We start from the raw sequence: 25,028 nt of genomic DNA, 5'->3' as shown, positions 1-25,028 counted from the left end.
TGCACACACATGAAGAAACTTTAATGTGCAGTCATGCTGGCGGGAACAAAAGTTAACTTTCCAAACTTATAGCAGCAAGAGTTTTAATACAGACACATAATGAACGTCTATATCTTTACTCACACAACCATCTTTTTTTTGAAGAGGGGGCAATCGAGAGTGAAGGATTCATATTCTCCTCCTTCTCCGCAGATATGAACTCCATACTTCTGAGACAGCTAATCAGTGAAAGAAAACACCTTGTTAAACCATTGAATCACCTATTAAAACACACTATTTACTTTCACTCAATTTCAATCATTTCACCTAAAATTGTCTAGACATATCATACAAATACCTTGTTGTAATGTCTAATGTTCAAAATGAATGTTTAATTTTTGAACATTATAAATGATTTTCTGTATCTGTAATAGAATACAAATATGTTCACACAATTAAGCTGTGAAAGCAGAGAACTGAGAATGAAATCACTCTAAAACTATAACTGAAAGTGAATGATAAATATATTTTACAGTATAATAAACATATTAAACACCACAACATGTTTTAAGTATCGTAATGTAAACATAGAAATACATGGAAGTACTAAAGTGATGAGTGTAAACTGGGTGGCAGTGTGTGACCTGTTTCAGATAGGACTCCATGTCAGATAGAGATTTTCCCAAGTGCTTCTCTGGATCCAGGCCTGGCCCCCACGTGGGAAACGCACACAGGATACATACAAACATACACACAACGTGCACAAAGACAGAAACACACACAGACACACGTATGGAGAGAGAGAGAGAGAGAGAGAGAGAGAGAGAGAGAGAGAGAGAGAGAGAGAGAGAGAGAGAGAGAGAGAGAGAGAGAGAGGTCTGATCAGCAACAGGGAACAATGATTGAAGATGACAGGCAGGGAGGTTTACGGGCAGTCGCACAAACACACACGTAAACCTGCACCCTGGATCTATTTGTTTGACTTTGCAAGTAGTGTACACAGATCTCTCTGGGTAAGGGCAACAGTTTTCAATTGCTGGCCGCAGACCCCCCACACCCCCACACCCCCTCGCCCGTCGCCCCCTCATCTAGTTTCCTTTGAGAATATAAACTCTGGAAAGAGATCTTGTTTATTTGCCTTTTCCCTCCCCTTCCCCTGAAATGGTGCATGGAAGTGACTCACAGGCATGGGAGAGAAAAGAAGGAGGGGAAAGAAGTTTGGAGGAGAACTCTGCATGAATACCCAGTGGTGGCACACTCCTAAAATACAAGCTCATTCCCCAGACAAAACAAAGTAAAACCAAGCCGAGTAGACTTCTGGAAAAAAAGAAAACAGGCCACGCTTTCTGCCCTTTTAATAAGATATCACATTCTAGATCAGGGGTGGGGAACCTCCGGCCCCCGGGCCGTATACGGCTCGTGAGACCATTTGGCACGGCCCTCGAGGTAATTTATAAACACACGCAGAGAAAAATTTGTAAGAAATCGAGACCGCAAACAAATTAAACAAGCAAGTGCCTTTTTTTCATGGTCCGTGAACACAACACAAGCCTAGTGTCATCACGTGGTATATGTCTCGTCTGACAGGGGTGTAGTGCTGACGGAGAGCACCAGAACTCCGCTCCGGCACTTCAGAAATTGCAGTACCCATAAGGAGCTGTACACATGCCGCAGTTTTTGCGTGGCTGTGTCTTTAGTTTTAAGCCCAGTGGCGATCTGCTCATCTGTCATACTGATCATACAGTCAATAACTTTGTTGTTATTAGCATCTGGTTAGCTAGCTATGCTAACGACTATAAGAAGCTTTTTCTACAACCAGTGAGGTAAAGGCACATCTTTATATGATCATTATATAGTTATAAAAAAAAAAGAGAATAAAGTAAACAGGTATAAAATACTATATGACAGTAAAAAAAAGTTATTAATAAACAAGAATTCAGTTTGAAAGGGGAGTGATTTGTAAAATATCCATAAAGAAAAAGAAAATCAGTTTCATATAAGTTTCATATGGATGTTGAGAGAGGTATCCATAGATCTCCTAATGTTGCTCTCAAAGTGCACCAGATTGATGCTTTTAACTTCAACATTTAAAAAAAAATCTTCCCGGGGGAGCATGCCCCCGGACCCCCCAAGAGGAGGTTAGGTCCCCCCCCACTTAAATCATGTCCACATGGATAGGAAACTAAATTGCACACATCTTGTGTCCCTATCTTTCTGTTTTGGTGGCCATGCCACAACCGTGCACGTGCATGCGTACGCGAGTCATGGTAAGACATCTGGGTTTTTCTTTGCACAGCATGAAAGAAAGGCGAAATGAATGGGCTGTGATTTTAGTATTTTTAAGCAGAGGTTAATTATTTGTACGGCCCTCGGAGGATGTTGGAAAAATTGAAATGGCCCTTGAGAGGAAAAAAGTTCCCCACCCCTGTTCTAGATCATAGCTTCTCCAAAGTATCACCTTTATCTTCTTATTTAGGGATTATAAAAAAATATGACCAGTTCTAAAAAGGTATACATAAAACAGTAAACACTTAATTGTTCAGCTTTTAATAAGGCTTTTAATCCTTCCTCACACTAAATCCCGATTTTGTCTTTCAGAGGCATGTTCCTGAAGGCACCACGCTGAACTCCATCTCACCATGTAAACAACTCCTTTCACAAAGAAAGTGCCGCCTGCTTTTTTCCTACTGTACATTCTTTACTGTTCCGATGAAAAACAAAAGCCCTGAGTACCAGGTGCTCGGGACAAAGAATAGAACAGTAAAAACATAACAGGACATGAAGGTAAAGTGCTACATTTTTAGGAAATTCCAAACTGTGTAGTTATATGCTGTTGCAACTGTGTTAAGCGGAAAACATGATCGCTATCTACAATTTTATCAGGGCAAATGACTGGAACCAACAATTACACCCTAACAGTCACTGATGCTTCCCTTATTCTCCAACATTTTCCTCTTCCTTTGGCCGCCTCTTAATTGATTGACATAATCATTAACAAGTTACTGATGACCTATATGGAGTGGCGTGCAGTTGTGACAGTAATGCCATCGCAGTAGAAAGAAATGGCTGAATTGTCCCCTAATAAGTTATCGGAAAAATCCACTCGCTCCTCTATTCCGAGGCATCACCGTGTCGCGCTCATCGGCACGTTCATGTGTTTAATTAAAGGAACAAAGTTAATCGTAATGTGAGAATCTCTCCTCTCTAATGGTCTGACAACCTCAAAGGTTAACGTGTCATCCCGGGGACCCATGGGGAGCAACGGATGGGAGCCGAGAGGAAAGGGTGAGGGGATGTGATGGGAGGACGTCCAATCCCATCCTGGGTTCATCTTAATCCCAGCTGTGTCTCTCCTCGGGGCCCCGGTGGTCCAGCACTGCAGGGGGGGGGGGGACGCAGGGCCACAGCGGAGGGAATGAGGGAGGGTATGGGGGTGTGGAGGGAGAGAATGAGCAGGCCCTTATTCTCTTCCCAGGGGAGAGGTGGTCTTAATTAGTGTGAGAATATCTAATCTCAACATCCTCTCATCTTAACCCTGCCACAAAGGTAATAAGGCAGGAGGGGGAAAAAAGCATTAAAATTCAATCCCATTTAAATATCCTCTTTAATTAGTCATGCTTTTTAGCAAATTCTAATAATTGGCTCCAAATTGCTGAGGGGATGCCACCTTTTTTGATATGTTCATTAACTTGGCTTCTCTTAAATAATACATGGAACATGATTTGATATTTACAAGGAGGGAAAAGGACGATGGAAATCTAGGAAGACAGGAGTGAGGGATAAAATGATACAAAGATGGCATTAACGCAGAGGCATTCCTCCCAAGACCACTTAGCACTTGTATGAGTGTTTTCTTAATTGAAGTTCCAGACTGACTTAAGGTTAGTGAAACCGTTTGGAAATGAGGGTATGTGGAATGAGCTTGCACTTGTACAATACATGCTTTGAGAAGTCTTTGAGTAGCCACTGGTGAGAGCCTTCAGCGATCTAACACCACTCATTTACATCTTCACATCTCTGTCTCCGCTGAACCTGTTTTACAACTTGACCTAACCCCAATTACCTAACCTCATTATGCCACATTAAACCCAAATAAGCCCACTAGAAGCTGCCATTAGTCTGCCACCAGAGACAGCAAGACCGCACTTTGGAGAGAGAGGAGCTTCCCTAAGAGAGACTGAGAGGAATGGCTCTCCTTTAAAAAGAGCTTTTTACCTCGTATTATCCTATAAAACTCCAATTAAATTCAGTGAACTTTAAAACCAGTGAGCAGAGTAATGAGGGAGAGCCGTTTTCAAAAACCCTGTTGACATTTAAGGCTTTGAAAGTAGCCAAGAATAAAAAAGTTTACTAGAAAACCAAGAGCCATTTAGGGATTCAAGTTGTTTTAATATTAAAGATATGAACAAAAATGTAAAAGCTGACTTCTATGCAAAGAATGATCAGACACAATAGGCGCTTTCACACCGCAGTACTTTTCCCACAAAGGTTCATGAGAACTTAGTTCATCAGAACTCTTTAGTTCTTTTTGGTGTGAACGCGACATTTCGGAACTATATCGGAACTAAAGTGGGAAAAGTGCTCCGGTGTGAACACGGCTAATGATAGAATATTAAGTGGAGTCTGGAAAACCCGTTGTTTCTGCTTGAAAACTCATTATTTAAAGTCAATTCTTGGACCAAAGGAAAGGCTGTGAGATAAAAACCCTTTCTACGGAAAATACTGCTCTCACTTCTACAATTATAGAAGTCAATGGCAATTCTTTTCAGAGCACACTTGTGCACTATTTCTTTTAAACATCCATGATCGGCCTTGTCCTACTTTGATGAGTTGGATTCATGTAAACCCACAGCAGTGAGTTGCCCATTTAATTGAAACTGCTTGTGATTTTGCTTACTGAGCCTAATGCTAAATTAAAAGCCAGGAGATTGTAGATACTGTCTGAGCTGAGCTGAGCGCAGTATCGCAGACATCCACGGGTTGTCTTAAGATCTGGCGTGCCAGCTGACAGCTCGGCTTTAATCCCTGCCTTCAGAGAGAAAAGGCAGAGAAAATTGGATTCATGATGTGTAAGATTTTAGCCTTTAAATGGATGAAATAAGCATCTCCTCCCTAGTAGGTGAGCTGCATCAGCCTTTAAACAACGCTCTCAACGACCCACGCCAAAACAATGGCTGTTCACTATCACCTCATCTTTGCGAAAGAAAGACAGAGAGAATACAAAATGGAAAGGAAGAAAGAAGGGGAGGGAGGCGGTTCCGTACAAAGGATGATAAGATTAAGGTTATATGTGAAATTTGTCAGGCTCTTATCTGAAATTCAGCGTCTGTGAGCAGAATAATAGACAGCATGAATTGTGTAGCAATCGCATCAAGATGAAATCCTTTCAGTTTAGCAAATCAAAAAGGAGAAACCGGGAGTGCTTAAAACCATACAGAACTTTCTCTGGGCAAACTTCATTCATTTTTTTCATGTTAAGGAATTCACACAAAGTTTGCCGGTGATTTAAAAAGACGAAACAATTTATTCCCACCATACTAAAATAATTTAAAGTTATAATCTCGAGAACTAATTGTATGAATGTCTGTTAAATTGCCATCAATCACAATGGTCACTGAGACTATGATCCAATGATGAAAGCCCTTGCATTTGCTGTATTACAAACTTTGTAACGGCAATTTCTGACAAGTAAGATCCGAAAACACACATTCCTGTCTATCATTCACTGGAACTGCCCTAAAACCTCCTTACATGTGTAAACGGCGATTTTGAGTTGTACTGTAGTTCAAACATTTTTATCAGCAACAGATTACATGAATGTATGGATTGAAATTATTCAAATACATTTGGGTTAGGGGACAGTACATTTGTTCCAGAAGCACATTGCATCTTGTTTTTTTTAAATATAATGTTCCATCATCATTCTCCAATCTTAAAAACAATGGTATTACCTGTTAAAACATTTGCCATATCAATGTGCCGTGTCACTATACTGTAGCTCAAATATTCCTTTATATTTGTACGGTAGGTAACTGAAAAATCTGGTTCTCTTTTGCATTGTGTGTCTTTAGAAAGGAATGCTACTCAAATGCTATTCATTGCCTTTTATATTGACGACAAAACAGTTCACTTTCTTGATGTGTTTGAATGAATTGTCCTTTAAATATATAATAAATGATATTCAATGTCCTTAAGTGGGTGAGGTGATCAGTGAAAGCAAATTTGTGACATCAATTCCTTTCTTCGTGGCACAAAGGCCACGTTCGTGTGAAGGGTAAACGATCATGCAGTGATAAAAGGTTTTCCAGTGGAGAGACCTTGATTTCACACATGCCAATTATCTCTGGAGCTGAGGTCCAATTAGCTGCTGAACCTGTGCCCTCATATACACCTGCACTAATCAATCAATTAACTAATCACATTAATATTTAGTTGGAGCTTTTGGAATTGACAATTACCACAGTTAGCTCAAGAGATAATGCACTATAAAGAGAATTTTCCCAACAATAATATGAATTTCCCTTTGAGAAAAATGCTTTTTTTTTGCTAATTAGAAGCATTTTCTGACATTCACAGGCTTAGACTCAGATATTTAAAATGACTTCACTCCAACATGCAATTTGGCATCTTCAAAGACTAAAATCCTATTTCTTTCTTTTGTGGTTTTAGGCTGCCATCAGCACGCAAATGAACACTTCTAGAGAATTCACTTAGAGGCTCATCCTGCATTTGGACAGCTGTCTTTTCTCTGCAGGGATTTGTCATCAAGGAATATATCCTCCCTTAAGAAAGAAAGTCTTTTTTTCCCTTCTTTATTCATTCACTGCTAATTTCCACCTGTCTTTCTGAGTGGCTAATGAAGGAATATTAATCTTGAATGACTTCTCACTATTCAGAGCGCACCAAAACCCATTTCATACTACCGCAGAATATCATAAGCCGTTTTGGCTGTCAGTTCAGATGCAGACTTAACCTTTGTCCTGCGAGAGTTGTTTTTTATTTCTCCTCATGAGGTCTGCACGAGTAAATCCCTCCGAATCTCTTTCTCTCGCTCACACGTACAAACACAAACACCAAAGGCCACCAGGTACGCCCTCGTGTCACCCAATCTCCCCTAAACAGCACACCTCACTGCTCAGACCTGCTCCCACCAAAGCTGCAATTATGTGAGTGCTGCCTAAAATGCCTTGGGCGCTTGCATCTCTATTCAATTCTCTCCTTTCTAATTACCACTGCCTCGGGACAGGTGAGGAGTCAGGGCTGATAAGATCTTTCCTTTTTACCTGTAGCCAAAACACACATGCACATAAACACCTACAGATACACACTCAGAGGCACCCGAGGTGATTTTCCTTTCCAATTATAATCTTCCAAAAAATGTTGAGAATTTGCTTTTAGACAAAGTTGTGTTTAGAGTAGAAGGCTTGGCAGAGGTAGCTGGGTTAGGAGGTGACCGGGGTCGTCAAGGTTGGGTTCCAGAAAGGTAATTTGACATTATGATTGGTCAATTAATATAAAATGCAGACTTGGATCTTATCTGGTTACAAGTGTAATGGAATTTAAAAAACATTGTGCATGTCAAACAATTATTATAATCATGCAGAAACCTAGAGAAAGAGAATACATTTTAAAAACATGGGATTCTGACATCATCCCTACTCTGATGGGCATCTGACAAGTCATATTATTTATTAGCAAAAAGTCTTTATCATGAGACCATTAAAAATGAAAAATGGCTCCAAATAAAGTACCAAAGATAAATGGCTTGACAAGTGCATTCCATGAGAGGTTATTCGAGCAGCGCTGAAAGACATGCAGAATATCTGGAACGCGCTGCTCAGCTCCGCGGGTCATCAGTCAGCCGTCGACCCCTTTTGGACTGATTGCAACCAAAGGTGACAACAAGCACTTAACAGCACGTAAACAGTGTCTACATGATGATGTATCGCCATGAGTAGTTTGAGAGTAAAAAGAACCATTTGTAGCCACGATTATCATTTATCACTGGCACCGTCAAAAGGGATCCGGCTGCACTTTCAAGTAGATACAGGTAGAGATCTTTAAGTCATGTACCCGAGAAAAAGAAAAAGACAACTTTTTTACTCTCTCGTGTTATTCAGTAATCTGATCTCTCTGTCCTGGGGCTCCAAAACAGGCAGGTAGAGAGCAGGTGACACCAGACTAACCTCGTCTCTCGGTGCTGACGCCGTCGAAAACCTAAATGAGAGATATTAATCTTCGCTTTACGGACCATGTATTCTGAGCTATGCATAAGGAGAGAATGAGTGCTTCTCTCACACAATGGGGACATGCGTCGCTTATTGACAGGTTGCATTAATGTGAGGGGCAATCACCTGTGATTATTTCTCAACTGCCAACAGCCCACCCCGCCCCCCCCTCTCTACACCCACCTAATACCGCTGCGCACTTCCCTCGCACCTCCTCCCTCTGTGCTTCTTATCTTTTCATATTGTTCTCTGCTTCAATGCCTTCGCCGCTGGCACAAGTCTCAACATCGCTGCTAAGCCGCAGATTAATGATTAGGGCATTACTCTGCTTGTCTCTCTTTTTCTCTCTGGTTACACCTCCCTTTCTCCTCCTCCTATCCCTCATTTATCCAAATGCTGTCCCTTCTATCCCCGTGCCAAACACCACTTAACCAACATGGCTCAGAGGAAGAAAAAAAAGAAAGTCAAATATTCCCGCTCCCTGAGACACAAAGGTTGAGACACAAACTCACCGAAGGCGGCCACTTTGATGAGGATAGCATGGAGGTCAGATGATATCATCTCGGAAAGCAGGGACTCTTGGTCTCGGCGCCACAGGTAGGCCAGGGGCTGCAAACCTAGCCGCGAACATCTGGGGAACAGGTGAAGGGAGCAGGGAGAGCAGGAGGTTGTAGACAGAGACAGAGACAGAGATGCGAAGCGGTTATATATTGAATATTTGCCAGCTTCCGATCAACTTCAAAGACTACAGGGCCGGGCATCTTCTACTTTGATGGGTAGGCTGCCACCCTGATAGACCATTAGGACACACTCCCATCTGCCACCACTGCCAGTGGCTTTAATCAAAGACAAAACAAAAACACCATCTTAAGCTGTCTGGAAACACATCATATAACAGCAGGTAACTGGAAGTCTGCACACAAATGTCTACTGCTCAAGAAAGGGTTAAGATGTGTAAGTTTAGGTATACATAGTTTGCGTAGTGGGAAACAAAAGTTGACTGACAAGAGGATTTGCGAATGAGAGGAATCATTTGCAATATGTCAAGTTTGTGTAGGTCTATAACGAGACAACAAAGGGAGATGACAGAGGGCAAAGAAAAACAAAGAGAGGAAGAAGACAAGACCAAGAATAGAAAAAAGGCATGGCTATCTGTGTCGCAAGGAATTCATCTCCTTTGTTTACAAATGAGACGGTTTCACACATGACGAGAACGTTTTTTTTTTATATTAACAAAATTACAATAACAACCTTTTCTTCAAAACAGTTCCATAAAAACAGAGTGGAACCATACAAATCAAAGCTAGTCTAAATAAAATGGCATAAACAAAAGTAAGTGTGTGTTTAAACAATATCGGTGGCGGTGACTACAGAGGATGTACTCTTTTCCTTCAGTGGACCACAGAGTGTGCGTCATTCGAGTTCAGAGGCCCAAACTCAGCGGGTGTGTGCGCACTTCAGATAGAGAGTGTGAGCTGCATCGTGAGTGTGTGTTGGACTTACACATTTTCCACACGGACCCTCTGGTAATCGGAGAGAATGGCCCCCACAGACACTGCCTCGACACCCTCCTTTTCCTGTGGGGAGAAAAAGATGGAGGAAACTTAACCTCAAATATTTCTTTCCTTTTCCATTATACAGCATGTGCAACGTGCATTGTAACGGCAATATGATGTCACCGTCCCAGGGGGCCAAATAGTCCTTGCTCAACATACAATGGTTTACCAAAGTGTTATCTGAACAAAACCACGCAAACACATGTAAACAAATACACACACACAGTGAAACAGACAAAGAAAGCAAATTCCCGACGGCTCTATCCTTTCATCGGACGGCAATTCTGTGGGGATGTTTACACTCTGGTCGTATCAAGGCCTTTATGGTCCAGACCAAATCCCCGGGACGGTTGTGTACATGACTCTGTGAGCGAACGTGTGTGTTTATGTGTGCATGTGGGTGTGTGACTGGAGGCCCCGGCACAGCTAAAGGCATTTCCTGGACCTTATCCAGGTCTAGTGTGAGCAGGAGATGAGTGTGTCTGGCCGCAGCCTCCATCCTCTACACAGCCCAGCTGGAAGACTGCAGTGACAACTTGAAGTATCAGTGGAGCATTGTGTCTGTGAGTGGCATGTATCTTTAATATTGCTGAGGGCTAATCTAATTGCTTTTCATATCATATTCATATTTCAGAAAAGTGAGACAACTATGCACTCGAGAGATGCTGACACAGCCTTGAGATGCGTTCAATCTTCGCTCATGGAAACAGGCTTGATCGGCAGTGACACACACAAACAGACACACATGGGTGCAAGGAAGTGGTGCATGCTAGCACGCATACATACATAGGCGTGCATGCACAACCCCCTACACTACCTCCATGCCCCCTCCCCTACAGACACACACCTGCAGATTCATTAGAACATTACATGGGCTGTAATTAGAATGAGAGGCCAGGGTAGAAGCAGTGGAGGGATGCACTAGTCTCCAGTAAATTACCTTGTAGCCATTATCAATTTCCCTGGCTACTGGTCCTTAAGATAACCCCCCCCCCCCCCCCTTTCTCCCTGTGGTCCCTTCCTGCAATTTTTCTCTGCCTGATAAACATGCTGATTAAAGCGAACAGCGTGTAAACCTTTGATACTTTCCTAAATGAAATCCATGCCCTGCCTGGGGCCTGACGCGGCGCTGCAACACACACACACACAGATCCACGAAGGCGTGCCAGCTAATCAGATAAAGGATGTGCTCTGTATGTGTGGCTATGTGGCTATGTGTGTGTGTGTGTGTGTGTGTGTGTGTGTGTGTGTGTGTGTGTGTGTGTGTGTGTGTGTGTGTGTGTGTGTGTGTGTGTGTGTGTGTGTGTGTGTGTGTGTGTGTGTGTGTGTGTGTGTGTGTGTGCAACAGAAGATGTGAGGGCTAAACACATTAAAAATACAGCCAGAATTTAACTTTTTGACCTTAAGTTAAACACCAAGAGATCTTAAGAACTTGGAACTCAGTACTCAAGTTGTAATATCTCTTTAACGTGTCCTACACCGGAATATTCATCACAGTCAATTCCACTGTCCAGTGACAGTAATTAAGTCAGACTGATAACATTTCAGCCCTGCACAGAGCGAAGGGGGCTGCAGGCAGTGTCATGTAATTCTAGGTAAGCCTCAGGGCCAGCACTCTATTCTAATACAATGATAACCTTTTCCCTAAATACAACTGTCACTTCCTAAAGAGGCATATTAGGAGGTAAAGAGCGGGATGAGGAGAGACGGAGAGAAATACAAAAAGAGATAGGAATGGAAGTGTTGAAGGAGTGTGCTACATCAACACCAATTTGGTGTGTTGGCTCAAACTTGGCAGGACCAGACTTGGCCTGACAGAACAACAGCATCAGAGCAAACAACATCCTCATCTTGTGTTTCAGTTTCCTTCTGTCTCCCCTTCTCTCAGGAGGCAGATTGTTGTAGATACCGGGGCCTCTGAGGCTCGACTCAGACTCAATTAAATGGCTTCTCTTTTCACTAGCTCTCATTACATTACATCATGCAACCTTATAATACCCAGGCATACTGACTTCTAATGATAACACTAGACCCATTTCTCACACACACCCTTGTTTTTACGGAGACTCCAGCTAGTGGACCTTTTGGCAAAAATGTTTGGAAAATGATTATTTTTGGATGCAAATATGTTTTTCTCGCAATTATAGCCATCACAAGGAGACGCGCAGGAATGAGGGGGCAGCTAAGGCTCTTCTGGACGCCATTTTACAAATTCTAGACATACTTTCTCATCCTCTGTGGGAAAGGTAGGATAGATTATTGGGAAGGAGTGCTATATGCATGTATAAATCTGAGTTGATGGATAGTATGGGAATTGTGTATTCATGACTCCATAAAAAATACAAACTTTGATTTTATGGCAGCTGAAATATTTATCAAAATGGTTTATAGTGGGAATACCTGACAAAGCGACAAGGTAGCCCATGAAGCACAGTATAATAATAAATAATAATAAAAATCTTTATGAGACCTATCAGGCCAAACGATGTTTTGACTACATTAGAGGTTGGATCCGGGTAAGAAGCTAACATAATGATAAATCAATGCAGAGGTCATCAGGACTCTTTTGACCCGCAGGCCACTTTTCTTTCTTCATGACTGTTGGCACGAGATCCGGAGAAAGAGTTCCTCGCCTGCCCCGATTCCGTGTCACTTTTCTTTTCTCAATGTTTAATGACCCCAGCTCATTAAAGGAAACTTCACCTGATCCAGGACCTGGGGCCCTGCATTAACTCACGCCCAGAGCGGGACTAATTCTGGCGTAGCATTGTGCAACAGTGCAACCCTGTAGCAGCCCCATCAGAGGGGGACTAAACAAAGGCCTGGCCCGGCTTCCCCTGTCCTCTCCAGCAGGCAGAAAGCTATTAATGAGGATCTATGGCCCAGAGCAATGGAAGCCCTCAGTCCCCCCAGCCATGTCCATCAGGGTACTTAGCCCCATGCAGTCATTAACTTCTGTTACTAATTGTCAAATTCATTAAACTAATCCTTCCCCCACATCCGGATGTCTCCTGTGGAAATGGATGGAGAGGACTGAGTTATTAAGATGTCAGCAGTGGGGAAGATTAAGGCCAGCAGACATGCTCCACAAAGAAACGATACGGCCATTAAACTCTATATCAAGGTAGTGTGTGTGATATACTTTGTAATTATATATACATTTATCTTAGTAAGGGAGTAAAAGAGTGGTTCAAATGTATTCACAGTCACAGACATGCCTCCAGTCGAGAAATGTATCTGCCCCAAAGATACATACGTGACGATCATAAAGCAAATAATTCAGCTTAAGAATGCAGCCATTTCTTCAGCTCTCAGCTTAAAAAGGTACTTAGGCATGCCACACATTCAGTCTGGATAATATTCAACAGTCAAAACCATTAACAGCATCCAAGGCAATTAGAAAGCCATAAAATATTAAAAATGCAATATTCATATTCATATGGAATACATCAGAACCCTCATTAGCTCTCTCTCCCTCTGAATGGCTGTCACAATGAGGTCTTAATTATACACCCTAACAATACAAAGCTCCATTTTGCAAAATGGTGGGTTTCCAAAAAGCCTGCTTCAGCCTGTTCTGACAACTAGGAAGCCAGAGTTGGCAGATCTTGGCTATTACAGACACCAGGCCTCACATTTCCATAACAAAATAGTCTTTTTATTGAGTCCAAAGTTGTTGACACGCACTTTCCATTATATTACTGCCTCCTGTAAGTAATAAGCTTGTGTGTGATGGCAGGGAGGCGGAGAGGAAGACAGAGTGGGGAAATTAATTAAAGTGCTTTGAATGACAGTTTGCTCAAGGGCACCGGTACCATCACAAGCTTTCGGCTGCCGCATTCGCACGTTCATATCGACACCACATCTAACCTCACAACATCCCTTCCCCCTTCTCTCCAACACTCCTTCTCCTCTTCATCCGTCTCTTCCAAGATCCATCAGGTAAGTGACTGGACGCGACATGGTTTTAATGTTCTCTCCATTAGATCAGCTCTGGGCCTGTTTGTAATGTAATGGGATTGTTCTCCCTTGTCCCCCTACATGGTGGGAACATGAGAAGGGGGTTGCACCTTGTTGTAGCAGCTCAAGTAGATGTGGTACAGGGGATAGGGCCAGCTAGGGTCAAGCGATTGTGTTTAATGTAATGCAGACATAGTCCCGGGGCGTGTTTGGCTGTCCTGACAACTCAGACATGCCAAACTGACAGGAAGCTTAGCACGAGCTTAGTAGGAGGAGACACTAGTTATTTGTTTTGAATCAGCTTCTTCATTACAATTCTGTGCAGACAGTTACACTCCAAGGTGACTCCCAGAGTCGGTGAAGGAGGGACAGGATGTGGAAGAGAGGGGCATGAAAATGTAGCCACGTTTGGATCAATTATAATGTTCTATAAATTACAACTAATGCTGACAAGATGATATTCTGCTTGTATATACTGAGACTCTGTACAAAGTCTGATCCATCAAAATAAAGCAACACATGGACATGCAAGCTTAGCAAATGTCTTTGTAAAACAAACATCAGCCAAAAGCTTGTTCTAAAAGGCTTACAGAGACATTCCCTTTGGTAAATTGGTGGGGCTGTCTGTTTGAAGCAGCTGTTGAAAGACGGGCTCTTCCTTTGTGTTCGTGGACGGGCTGGCGAAATGACTCACCACGTGTCAGTCTTCGACCATACAGAGTGGTGGAATAAGAAAAACAAACGGCTCACAAAGCCAGCTGCACATAAACCTAAATACCCCAACCGGTTCCTGAGATGATGCAGGTCACAGTTACAAGAACAGGAGAGAGGAAGCAGAACAGGGGAAAGTATTATCCTCTAGTGAGGCCATGGTGCAGGTGTGACCAGCCAACAGAGGATATGACATGAGACATTGTCTCATCAGCGTGATGATTGAGGGCCGCTTAGCCGGCCACAGAAATGTGACAGGCCAGTGTGCACTGATTTAGGTCCGGACAGGAATGAAATAGAAGCAGCAAATGTAATCCATGAACGTACCACTGCAGCTTTTTCACGGTTGAGTTTGTGTTTGTACAGTTTCCTCTGCTGAGGTTTACACACACATAATCTACACGCACACTCTTTAGTCTTGGATAGTGATTCATTTACAATGACAGAGCTGTTTTCAGTGATAGAGCCTGAGCATAAATATGCCAGGCCGCACAGCTGGAAAATGTAGAAATTCATCAGGGTTAAAAAGTAGAGAGATTAACGTTTCACGAGTTTCCTCTCTGATATATATGGTTACGTAAACAGAGGCCCAGCCAGTAGTCAAGCAGGGAGGGAGAGGGTCTTGGCCAAAGCAAGCACAAAACCCTAGTTTCAGCAGGCCAAGGACAAGGAGGCTTTCCATATCTACACGCATGGAAAACTAAATGTTGGGAAGCAGCAGGGAGACATAAGGTTGTTTATCGATGTACTGTATGTCCATAAATACTTGAAATTAAAGCAAACAAGTTTAGTTTTCACCGGTTATTAAAAAAGATTATCTTAAGTTGTTTTTTACATTCAAGAAAATGTGCCCACCTACCAATATCCAAGGTCTCCCAATTAAAAGGATACGTTTTAAAAAAATAAAAAAATAAAAAAATAAGCATCATCAAATGGTTTTCTGCAGGGAATTAAAAAAAAGCCATAATAACAGCTCTGTCATTGCAGAACTCTCATTTGGCTGACGTAAAAGTTTTTGAGCGTCCAAGGAAAGAAAGCTACTTCCAGAGTGAGTAGGACCGAATCAAAGAAGAAGTCTCATGCCACAGAGAGGTAAACTATGTCAGTTGCTTTTCATGGTCCGTAACAACCACCTAGTCCGCAGGGTGTACGCACACACATGTATTGACGTCCATGTATATACACAGTCAAGGACTGACACACACACACACACACACACACACACACACACACACACACACACACACACACACACACACACACACACACACACACACACACACACACACACACACACACACACACACACACACACACACACACACACACACACACACACACACACACACACACACACACACACACACACACACACACACACACACACACACCAAAATGTAAATGTTTTTCTGGTGAGATCAGGTTCCAGGCTCTTGGCATCTCAGCTCTCCTGTCCTCTATCCTCCATAGCTCCAACAGACTTCATGAACCCCCCTTATACTCCCCCTTCCCTCCCAAGAGGGAGACTGGAGGAAAATATAGCAGCGATGCTGGTTTAACAAACTCTCCAGACTACAGACAGTGTTTTTCTACGGTCGGGTTATGACTTTAGCTGCGGGAGGTGATGGGGCCTGCCACAAATATTTCTTGAGGGGAATGGTTCACAAAACACAACATAAAAGCCCTCTTAATTTTCGAGTAGATGAATGGCAGGGAGTTGAAAGACTTAGCACTATTCCTCAGCTGTCTGCTCTGAGACAGGCAGTATTGGGCTTGACTTGCTGTTAGTACTGGTGAGTTTAAAGGTTTTATTACAAGTCCAACCTCTTCAGTGACTGCCTGGATTATCCTCACACTCTTACATGGGGCTTCAAAGATCAAACAACTGGCTAGAATCCAAAATGGACGAATAATGTAAACATGTTCAAGTCATGTAATTCTAACTATATATTTTCAGATTTACTTGAAATTAAGAGTAAAAAACAAGTATTTCATCAAGTGTAAAAGTGAAGACGTAATAATAGATCTCAGATGATCAAAAGTGGAAGTTGTTTTGAAAGCAAGAACCAAAAGCATTTTCAAGAAAAAGTGACAAAACACAGAATGACAAAAAGAGAATATAAATCAAATGTAGTCAGCCAGGCTTGGAAAATGATCAGAGCATTTCCTCTTCATTTTAAATATCAAACAACAATCAAACAAAAGAAAAATAATGATACAGTTCCATAATGGTGTATTTTGTTGGAAACTTAACATAAGTGCATAACAAAACATATTAGCCAATATCTCAAATGCAAATAACTGCAAGATACATCTACAATCCATCCAACATAAAGACAAATCTGAAAATGTAAACATACACACACATTCTTCATTGGAACAATGTTCAACCAAGCAGTAGTAGTGGCTCATGCCCTTGGCAAGGCGAGATAAGGCTATCAGATTCCATCATCGCTAAACAAGATTGAGCAAAGTACATTAAGCAGAAAAATACAAACAAATTACAAAGGCTTGAGGCAAGGCTCTTTATCTAATGTTTGTGGGGACTGTTAGCGTCAGTTGGAGGGAAATGGGCCTGGGTCTAATAGATCCTGCCCCACCACTTCCACACGGCCAGCGAACAATACACAGCGCCATTATCTCAGCGCTAATGCTATCCTTCCTCATGTGCAAAACAAGCTCCCAATCTCAAACTCTCTGCCACTGTGGCGACCAACATAAATACAAGCAGTCTCAGACCAAACGAAAAGATAACAATGGCTATCGGACAGAGAGGCGGCTGTTTAAAAGAATCTAAGCTAGCCTGCTGAAATATATTCTTAAGTATGGCGCTCTAAAGAAAACTTCCTACAAAGCCATAATCCATTGCTTTTAGACTTGCTTGTAAGCTACTTCTAATAACACCATTTAGAGGTCTCTCTACTCCACCAAGCAGCTATAACAAGCCTGCATTAGCTTTGTTATTGATCTGAACTCCTAAACCCCTTGCTGTGACCCCAGAGGTCATGATTTATGTATTAAGCAGCTTTTTAAAGAAATCCATTTTCCTGTTGAGCCCCCAATGTATGTCTTATGCTGCACCATGCCGGTAATCAGAGAAGGGCTTCTTGTTTGATTTTGACCCCCCCCCCCCCCTTTCCTCCATAGTTTGCACCCCTCCTCAACAACTTGTCTCACAACACCTCAGGTCCCTGATCAATACCACAGAGCTCCTGGTTCAACTGGAGATTCCTCCTCCTCCTCCTCCTCCTCCTCCTCCTCCTTTCTTTTTCCTCTCCCTCGTTTCCTCGCAGCAGGATACACCTCCATCAGGGCACTCGCAACAACGCAGTGCCAGGCTTCTGAAGGGTCCGGATGAAAGTGCGACGACAATACAATGGATTCAAAGATTCCTGAAGAAGGAAGAAAGACGGAGCGAGGGAGAGGGAAGAATAAAAAGAGTGTTTGGACTTTTGGACAAACTGCCTCTGCGATCTCAGAGGGCCCCACTCTTGTCTGCTGATGTCGATAATGGAGAAGCAGCAGAGGCTGAGGATGGGGGGAGTGTGTGTGTGTGTGTGTGTGTGTGTGTGTGTGTGTGTGTGTGTGTGTGTGTGTGTGTGTGTGTGTGTGTGTGTGTGTGTTTGAGTGTGTGTGTGTGTGTGTGTGTGTGTGTGTGTGTGTGTATGTAATAAAGGTCAGGAGAATCAGGGGATGGGGGGAAGAGTGTGTGCGAGTTTAACAGAAGGATTATCTCACTAAAAACAAGGTGTTTTAACACACCAACGAAAAAGAGCGTTTCATCTACAAAGGCCAAAGGTCCCAGTGCGATTTTTTTTTAAAAAGGAGGGGAGGGACGTTAGGTGTTAACTGACCTGCAATATCAGTTATCCAAAAAATAAAAGAAGCAGTGTTTCTGAAAAGTCGCACCCATTACAGGAAAATACATTTGATTTGAAAGTAACATTTCCGTCATTCTCAAAGCTGGGTCTCAGTACGACAGAGATGTCATCGTGGTGCTAATTAGAGCTGGCGGAAAAGTACGTGTGCGTAGATATCATCTATTGTTCCTCATCACTCTAATGAGCTCAAATGTCTTTGTCTTCATTCATCAGCTCAAAAGTTGCTGAGTCACTATCTTTTTATATACTATCTATTAGTATATCAAGTGATTAAAACTGTAGTAATATCTTCCTAAATCTCACTCACATCCATGTCCTACAGGCTGTGCTGCTTTCAAGTAAAAACGTCTTTGTGTAAAATGTCCTATATGCTGAAAACCAATCTTTAAAATATATTGCAAACACATAATAAATTCAAAGCTGCTTTTACGATTTCTACATGTGTGCAACATCTAGTAGGTTGCAGTTGGCACAGAGCAATAGAGCACTTATTTCATGCGTGTTGAAAGAGGGCATACTGGCTCAAAAAAGAGAGGCAGAGGTGTGTAAGGAGAACAGAGATAGACCTGTTATCATGTAACAGAGGCCCGATTTGACCCGACCTTGAGCATACGAGCGTGCACGTGTGGACGTACACACACATGCAGGGTCACGGGGCATAAAGAGCCACTGTGTCAGGTCACAGAGCACAGAGGGAAGGATAAAGGACTTGAGGGATGTGATATGACTAATATGAGGGGTTTTGCAGGCCTTCGGGGGGACTGGCGTTACAGCCAGGGGTGACTGACACTGCTGATCTGTATCACACATCAGAGCAGATCACAGCAGAGGAGAGCAGCCCGAGCACACACATGAAGTATGGACACACAACCTACGGAATCCAATTTCTAAATCCGCACAAACAAGGACACTTTGAGTTGAAAAAATGTAAATAAACTACAAATGTTATACTTACACAGTTATCGCTTCACATAATGTTCATATCCTACCTTCCCTTTGAAGCGTAGCAAAGGACACAAGGACATAAACTACTCGATAAAAAAAGAAGCCATAGATGTGCAAAAATGAAAAATCCCCCCTGCCGCTGACAAAACTGTTATTTCTCCCCCTCAAAGAGCGGGTTCAAAGATCAGCACCTAGCAGGATGGGATGGGGTACGCTGTGGCTTGCATGTCTATCAGGTTACACACTTCAAAGACACACTGCCATACACAGCCAGCGATGAGAGCAAAGGGGCCAAGGATAGGGCCGCATTGTCACTCTGCTATTATCACTACTGCCAGGGGATGGTCGGCTCATTTTTTCTATTATAATTGGACTTTTTTTCCTCCATCAACAATGGTTTTGAAGAATATGATCGCTTCCTTTGAGTCCTTTGAAAGGCTCCAAACATTCTGCGAGAGACCAAAGTGTAGAGTGTCTCGGGTTTGTCAGCTCCTGGGAATGATCCATAGATGGCACTGTTGGCTCATGCTACGGGTCTGTTGCCAGCACTGCAAAGGAGGAGGAGGGAAGAATATCCACTTAAAACTCATCAACTCCGGATCTGAGAAAAAACCAATTCTTTCATCTATGCTCAAGTGTCATTTGCCAAATATAATCTTGTAACTTCTAATTAATTCATACTGCTAGAAAGAATCTTTCAAAATATCACACTTTCCAAACAGAGCACATTTTTTTCAAGCTAAAACTGTTCTTTCCAGTACGGGTGATTTAACAGCTCATTATCAAAAGAAGTGTTTTTCTCTCTTTCTCCCCCAGCTATCATTTTCCTCACTAATCAACAACACCACAACCTTTAGAGTGAAAACAATTATTACCTAGTGAAACGGGTATATTTTTTTAACTGAATTTGACCATAATCCTCAACTTTTTAAGAGGATTTTTCAGATGCTCTGACAGAATTGTTTAAGAGTTTATACCCTTCTCAACGGTACTTAACTTAAAGATTAGTAATAATTATAAAAGAAAAACTTCAGGGAGGTTTCTTGAAACTTGAGATAAGAACGTTTGTAATCGTATGGTTGACATCACTCAGTGAGAACGAGAGGAAGCCTGTTGTTTATGGTGCAGGTCTGTTGATGATGGTGAGAGGGGCAAACTGCGAGTTGGCTGGAGGTCTGCTAGCCCGCGAGGCCCCCCTGGGAGTCCAACTGCCCTGATCTATGGCTCCTCTGACTGCTGAGGTCAGACCAGAGAAGCCCTGGAAATGGGAAATTAGCAGCCCTTTGCAATTAGAGCCCTGACCACAGGCAGAGCTGGTGTGTTGCATCACTTACTAGAGAGAAGTCCACTTTTTGACTGTGAAATAAAAAACTGACATTGTAACGTCACAAGGAACCACACAAACAAGAGCTTTCTCGTGTAGCCGCATGTGTAAAGCCTGCGATTTAAACAGAAGACGACAAAGGAAGTCAGGCAGAGGGCGCGAAATGCCCTGAGGCAGGCTGACTGGCCCTCGCCACCCAGGCACTGTGCGGACATGCCGGGGCCTGGAGCAGCCCTCAGCTCTGGATGAACATGTCTCCACCTACACTAGGAACCAAGCACCCCCCCGACCCCCCTCACTAATTTACACCATGTCAAGCCAACTCCCATCTCAACAACAAACTCCTATCCACCATCCCATAAGAAGCTCTTTCTTCTGAATTGTGATGCTGCAAGCTACTAAAAGAGGTTGTGGGGGGGGGGGGGGGGGGTGCAGAGGGGAACGTGTTACACAGGATCAATCCCACAGCCTGTTTGCGCTGACAGCAGGGAGAGCTGTTGAAGTGTGTGTCCAGGTAGCTTCCTCATGGCTGCAGGCGGTCAGGTAGCAGGCAGTGCCAGCGGTGTGTCAAACACACACGCAGTTGCCTCCAACCTGTCAGTCAGCCCCCCCGCACCACATCCGACCACCGAGGTCTCATACATAATTTGGCATCAAATGAATATTTTCTCAACGTCCTGGCAAAAGTGGTATTTGATGAAATATTAATTTGGTGATTAATTTTTTGCATCTGATCTTCTGTCAAGTGAGATAAAAAAAAGAATGGAATTGTTCCTGTGAAGCCAGTTGTTGAAGGACACCTCTCTCCAACTTCCCACATAAAACTTTGATTAACTGATACAACAGGCACGCTTTTTTTCCCAGAGTAAGATGAAAAGAAAAAACGTACTCCACTATGAAAGTGGAATCAAGACATACTTAAGAAGACGGGCTAAAAGCACTAACATAGCTTTTTAATCTACTGAGCAGCTTGCTTGCACTTTGCTATAGGTGCTAAGGACCGTTAGGGTGCAGCAGGCCAGATGGAACTAGACAAGCAGCATCTCTTTGAGACAGTGCTGATGGGCTACAAAGTGACTCTGAATCCACAGAAAATGACTTGTAAAACATCTCAACAGTGTGACATATGTCATGAACCTTAGCCGAGATGAAAAGTTTAGTAGTGCTCTGAGAGCTTGTTCACTAAAAAGCAGTCAAGCATATGTCAGTGGTGGCAGAGAGTCAAAACGATGACTATTGTATATGTTCAATGGAGCATTGCCATGGTGAGTTCACATCATTATGGTGTGTTAAAATACTTTTTTAAACAAGATACACTCTTTTTTTAATTGTATGTATGACACCTCTAATGCCATGTGTAAAAAATAAAACTACATTTAATGAAACATCCTAACATTTAAATGACGATGTTTATTTGATTTATGTAGCTTTTTTTTTACTAAGTAAATCTGAATATTTTTAATTAAAACTCTTTGATTTTTTTTAATAGCCTCCATGTAATGTGCCCTAATAATTCTTAACTAATACAGCAGTATAACTAAATTGGAAAAGTGGAAGACACTTATTTTTTCCATTATATATGAATATTGTCGTAAAAATGCAGCTTTTTATTGAAAAGTCTAATTTATTTCCAACAGCTTTAATGTCGTGTTACCAAATTACTCCAAATCAATGCAACATTTAAGTACAACAAACAAGTAGGACACACCTCTTTTTATTCAATTGTTCTATTTGATATGATTTTTTTTGTTAGAAATATACCTTTTTTTTATTTTATTAAAACTCAAATTCCTTAGCAAAAGCTTCCATAGGTTGTTTCTGTGTTCATGGGAAATAACAAGTGGTAGGCTATTCAAGTATTAAGACTTTGGCCAAAGATCCTGGTTTGATTGACAGGCTGTATCCAGTATGTGAGAATACATATTTTGTTTCTCTTTAATATTAAGGACAGAAAGGCCTACCTTCACAAGCTTGAGCAGCTCATATAGGTCCTCCACCTCATCCCCCTCAGTCACGCTGTAGTTCCTGCTGATGTCCAGGCTCGAGCCCTGGATGGTCCGTCTGTACAGGGGCAGGTCCATGGCTTCAGAGTACAGATCTATGGCCTGGTGGCCCACTGTCTGGTACATGTAGCTGTCCAACTCATCTGAGGCATAAAGGAAAACATTTTAATAACAGGGCTTAACAATAACTTTTAAAAGTAGTTTAAGGCTGGCAACCAGGCACACATTTTTGGATGCTGAAACTGAAAGAACAAGAAATGCAATTTACTAAAAATGTAACACCGGCAAAATCTGAAAAATGTTTCTGTTTATTATTTGAAATCATCATCAAATAGAAGCCATGATTGCTTAAAAATATATAATTTAACAAATAATTGCTTATCGGTCAATATTTGTTTTAATACCTAATGTATTTTGTTTCCATCCCTGACATATCAAATTCCAATGCCTTTGCTATAAAGCCATCAGTCTGTGGTCTCACGGTGGAAAACAAAACATTATGGAAATACTTTAACTGTAACTGCAGCTAATGCTCTAATAAACAGAGCAAGCATACGATAATGCACTACTGTCATGTATGGCACTTTAAAAAGGGTGAGTGTCTGTGTACAAGCACTTTGTAATGTATTTATAAGGAATTATTTTACAAATGATCTTAGATGTCGCTCATATGTCTTGTTTTAACTCTGGAATGCTGAATCTCCTATCTGCACTACACTGCAACAATTCCTGTGGGATTAACAGTAGGATTTACATAAAGTCCTGCAGTACCTTTGCAGTTTCTTGGGTCACAGAAATGCAGATGGTTGGCCCATATAGCCCAGCTGCCCCCTGTAGATCACGCAAACCCCAGTAGCGCATCCTCCTCACCTGTGTTAGCAGGACGGAGGTTGGCAAGAGCTACGATCCGGTGCCCAGCAGCAACACACTGCATCATGTTGTAGCAGCTGTCTTTGCCCCCACTGCAACACAGCAGGAGAAACAGACACAGAGGAAAACCTGTATTAGAATCATTACGACAGAGATGGCAGAAGTAAACACATCCTTTACTCAAGAAGAAGTACAGACACTTGTGTTTAAAAATACTCTGGAAAAAGTAGAAGTACTGACTTAACGTCTTTACTCGAGTAAAAGTAAAGAAGAATAGGCTTTGAAATGTACTTAAGTAAAAAGTACCCATAACTACCAGCTGTTTTAAAGAGTAAGTGACCTTACTTTATATTAATAGAACAATCATGTCATTGTTAGCTAATGAATGTTTTGATGCTGAACAACGGCAAAATGACAACGTTTTCATTGGTCCCTCTTCTTTAGAGAAGACCAGGAAATCGTGTTAAAATAATAATGATCATGCCACTTAACACAGATTACAACTAAAGTAACGAACCTGAACATGTAAGAAGTACAGGTATTTGTGTTAAAAATGTAAGAAGTAAAAGTAAAAAGTCGTCAGAAAAATAAGTACAGTAAATATACTTAAGTACAGTACGAAGTGTTTGTACTCCACTACTTCCCACCTCTGCATTATGATGAAGACCATGTGGTGATCTGGAAATGTGATGCACAGCAAGAATATTCAGTGATGAAGAAGCTGTTTGAGGCTTCACTTACTAACTCCGAATGCTCCATTCTAAAAAGTATTTACCATACACTAACTGTGATGTGTGATGCTCTGGTAATCATTTTAAAACATATAATAATAATAATGCATTACATTTTTTATTAGAGTGCTTTTACAGGTGCTCAAAGCGCTTTACAATTACATATTATACATATTACTATTACTATTACTATTACTATATATATATATATATATATATATATATATATATATTATTACCATTACATATTACTATTACATATAATCGATAACAGTTTTAATTTCAACAAGAGCATGATATATCCTGACTTTAAACAAAGTCAGAGGCGAAATACAACCTCTAACACCAGATAGGAATAAAGATCCAGCGTTTGTTGACAGCAATCCATCTGAGATTTAGCTCCTACCATGCTAGCAAAATCATCATTTTGAGAGAATTCCGGCGAAAAAACGTTATTACCTTATTAAGGCGACTACTTTCATCTTCTTATTTTTTGCTCAAAAGACTGCTGACATCAAAAATATTGGCTGTTATAGTCCACAACGTGATAACTGTGCTTAGCAACCGGTGCATGTACACAACACATGTGAAAGCTAGACTTCCGGGTTGCTAAAGGACCCTTGTATATAGCAAGTTGCCCTTAAATATGCCTGATAGAAAATCGGTCTTTGGCATTTTCTCTCTTTCTATGACATTTAGATCTATTTGTTGTTTAACAAGCAGGGCCATAATTAAGTACAGTATTTTCAGGTTGTTAAAAAGAAAAAAAAGTAAGTATAATATTGTTTATTTTTTTATTAAAATGTCAATCATGTTCACATTACCATGACTATGCTATGA

General features: G+C 41.7%; 1 protein-coding gene across 1 annotated transcript in view; it reads right to left on the bottom strand.

Annotated features, from left to right (window-relative positions):
* The window catches only part of dph6 (diphthamine biosynthesis 6), a 56,006-nt gene extending 31,219 nt beyond the window's left edge, over positions 1-24,787 (bottom strand). The window contains exons 1-7 of the mRNA XM_079640358.1: positions 24,648-24,787; positions 23,458-23,549; positions 22,546-22,730; positions 9,711-9,784; positions 8,720-8,838; positions 624-685; positions 124-218 (exon numbers count right to left, since the gene is read on the bottom strand). Of these exons, the coding sequence (XP_079496484.1) occupies positions 124-218; positions 624-685; positions 8,720-8,838; positions 9,711-9,784; positions 22,546-22,730; positions 23,458-23,549; positions 24,648-24,670 (650 nt within the window). The 5' untranslated portion in view covers positions 24,671-24,787. The remainder of the gene's footprint in view (positions 1-123; positions 219-623; positions 686-8,719; positions 8,839-9,710; positions 9,785-22,545; positions 22,731-23,457; positions 23,550-24,647) is intronic.
* Positions 24,788-25,028: the final 241 nt, after the last annotated feature.

The sequence above is a fragment of the Notothenia rossii genome (genome assembly GCF_949606895.1).
Source record: "Notothenia rossii genome assembly, chromosome: 7".
Taxonomy (NCBI): Eukaryota; Metazoa; Chordata; class Actinopteri; order Perciformes; family Nototheniidae; genus Notothenia; species Notothenia rossii.
This window is presented reverse-complemented; position numbering and strand designations above follow the sequence as displayed.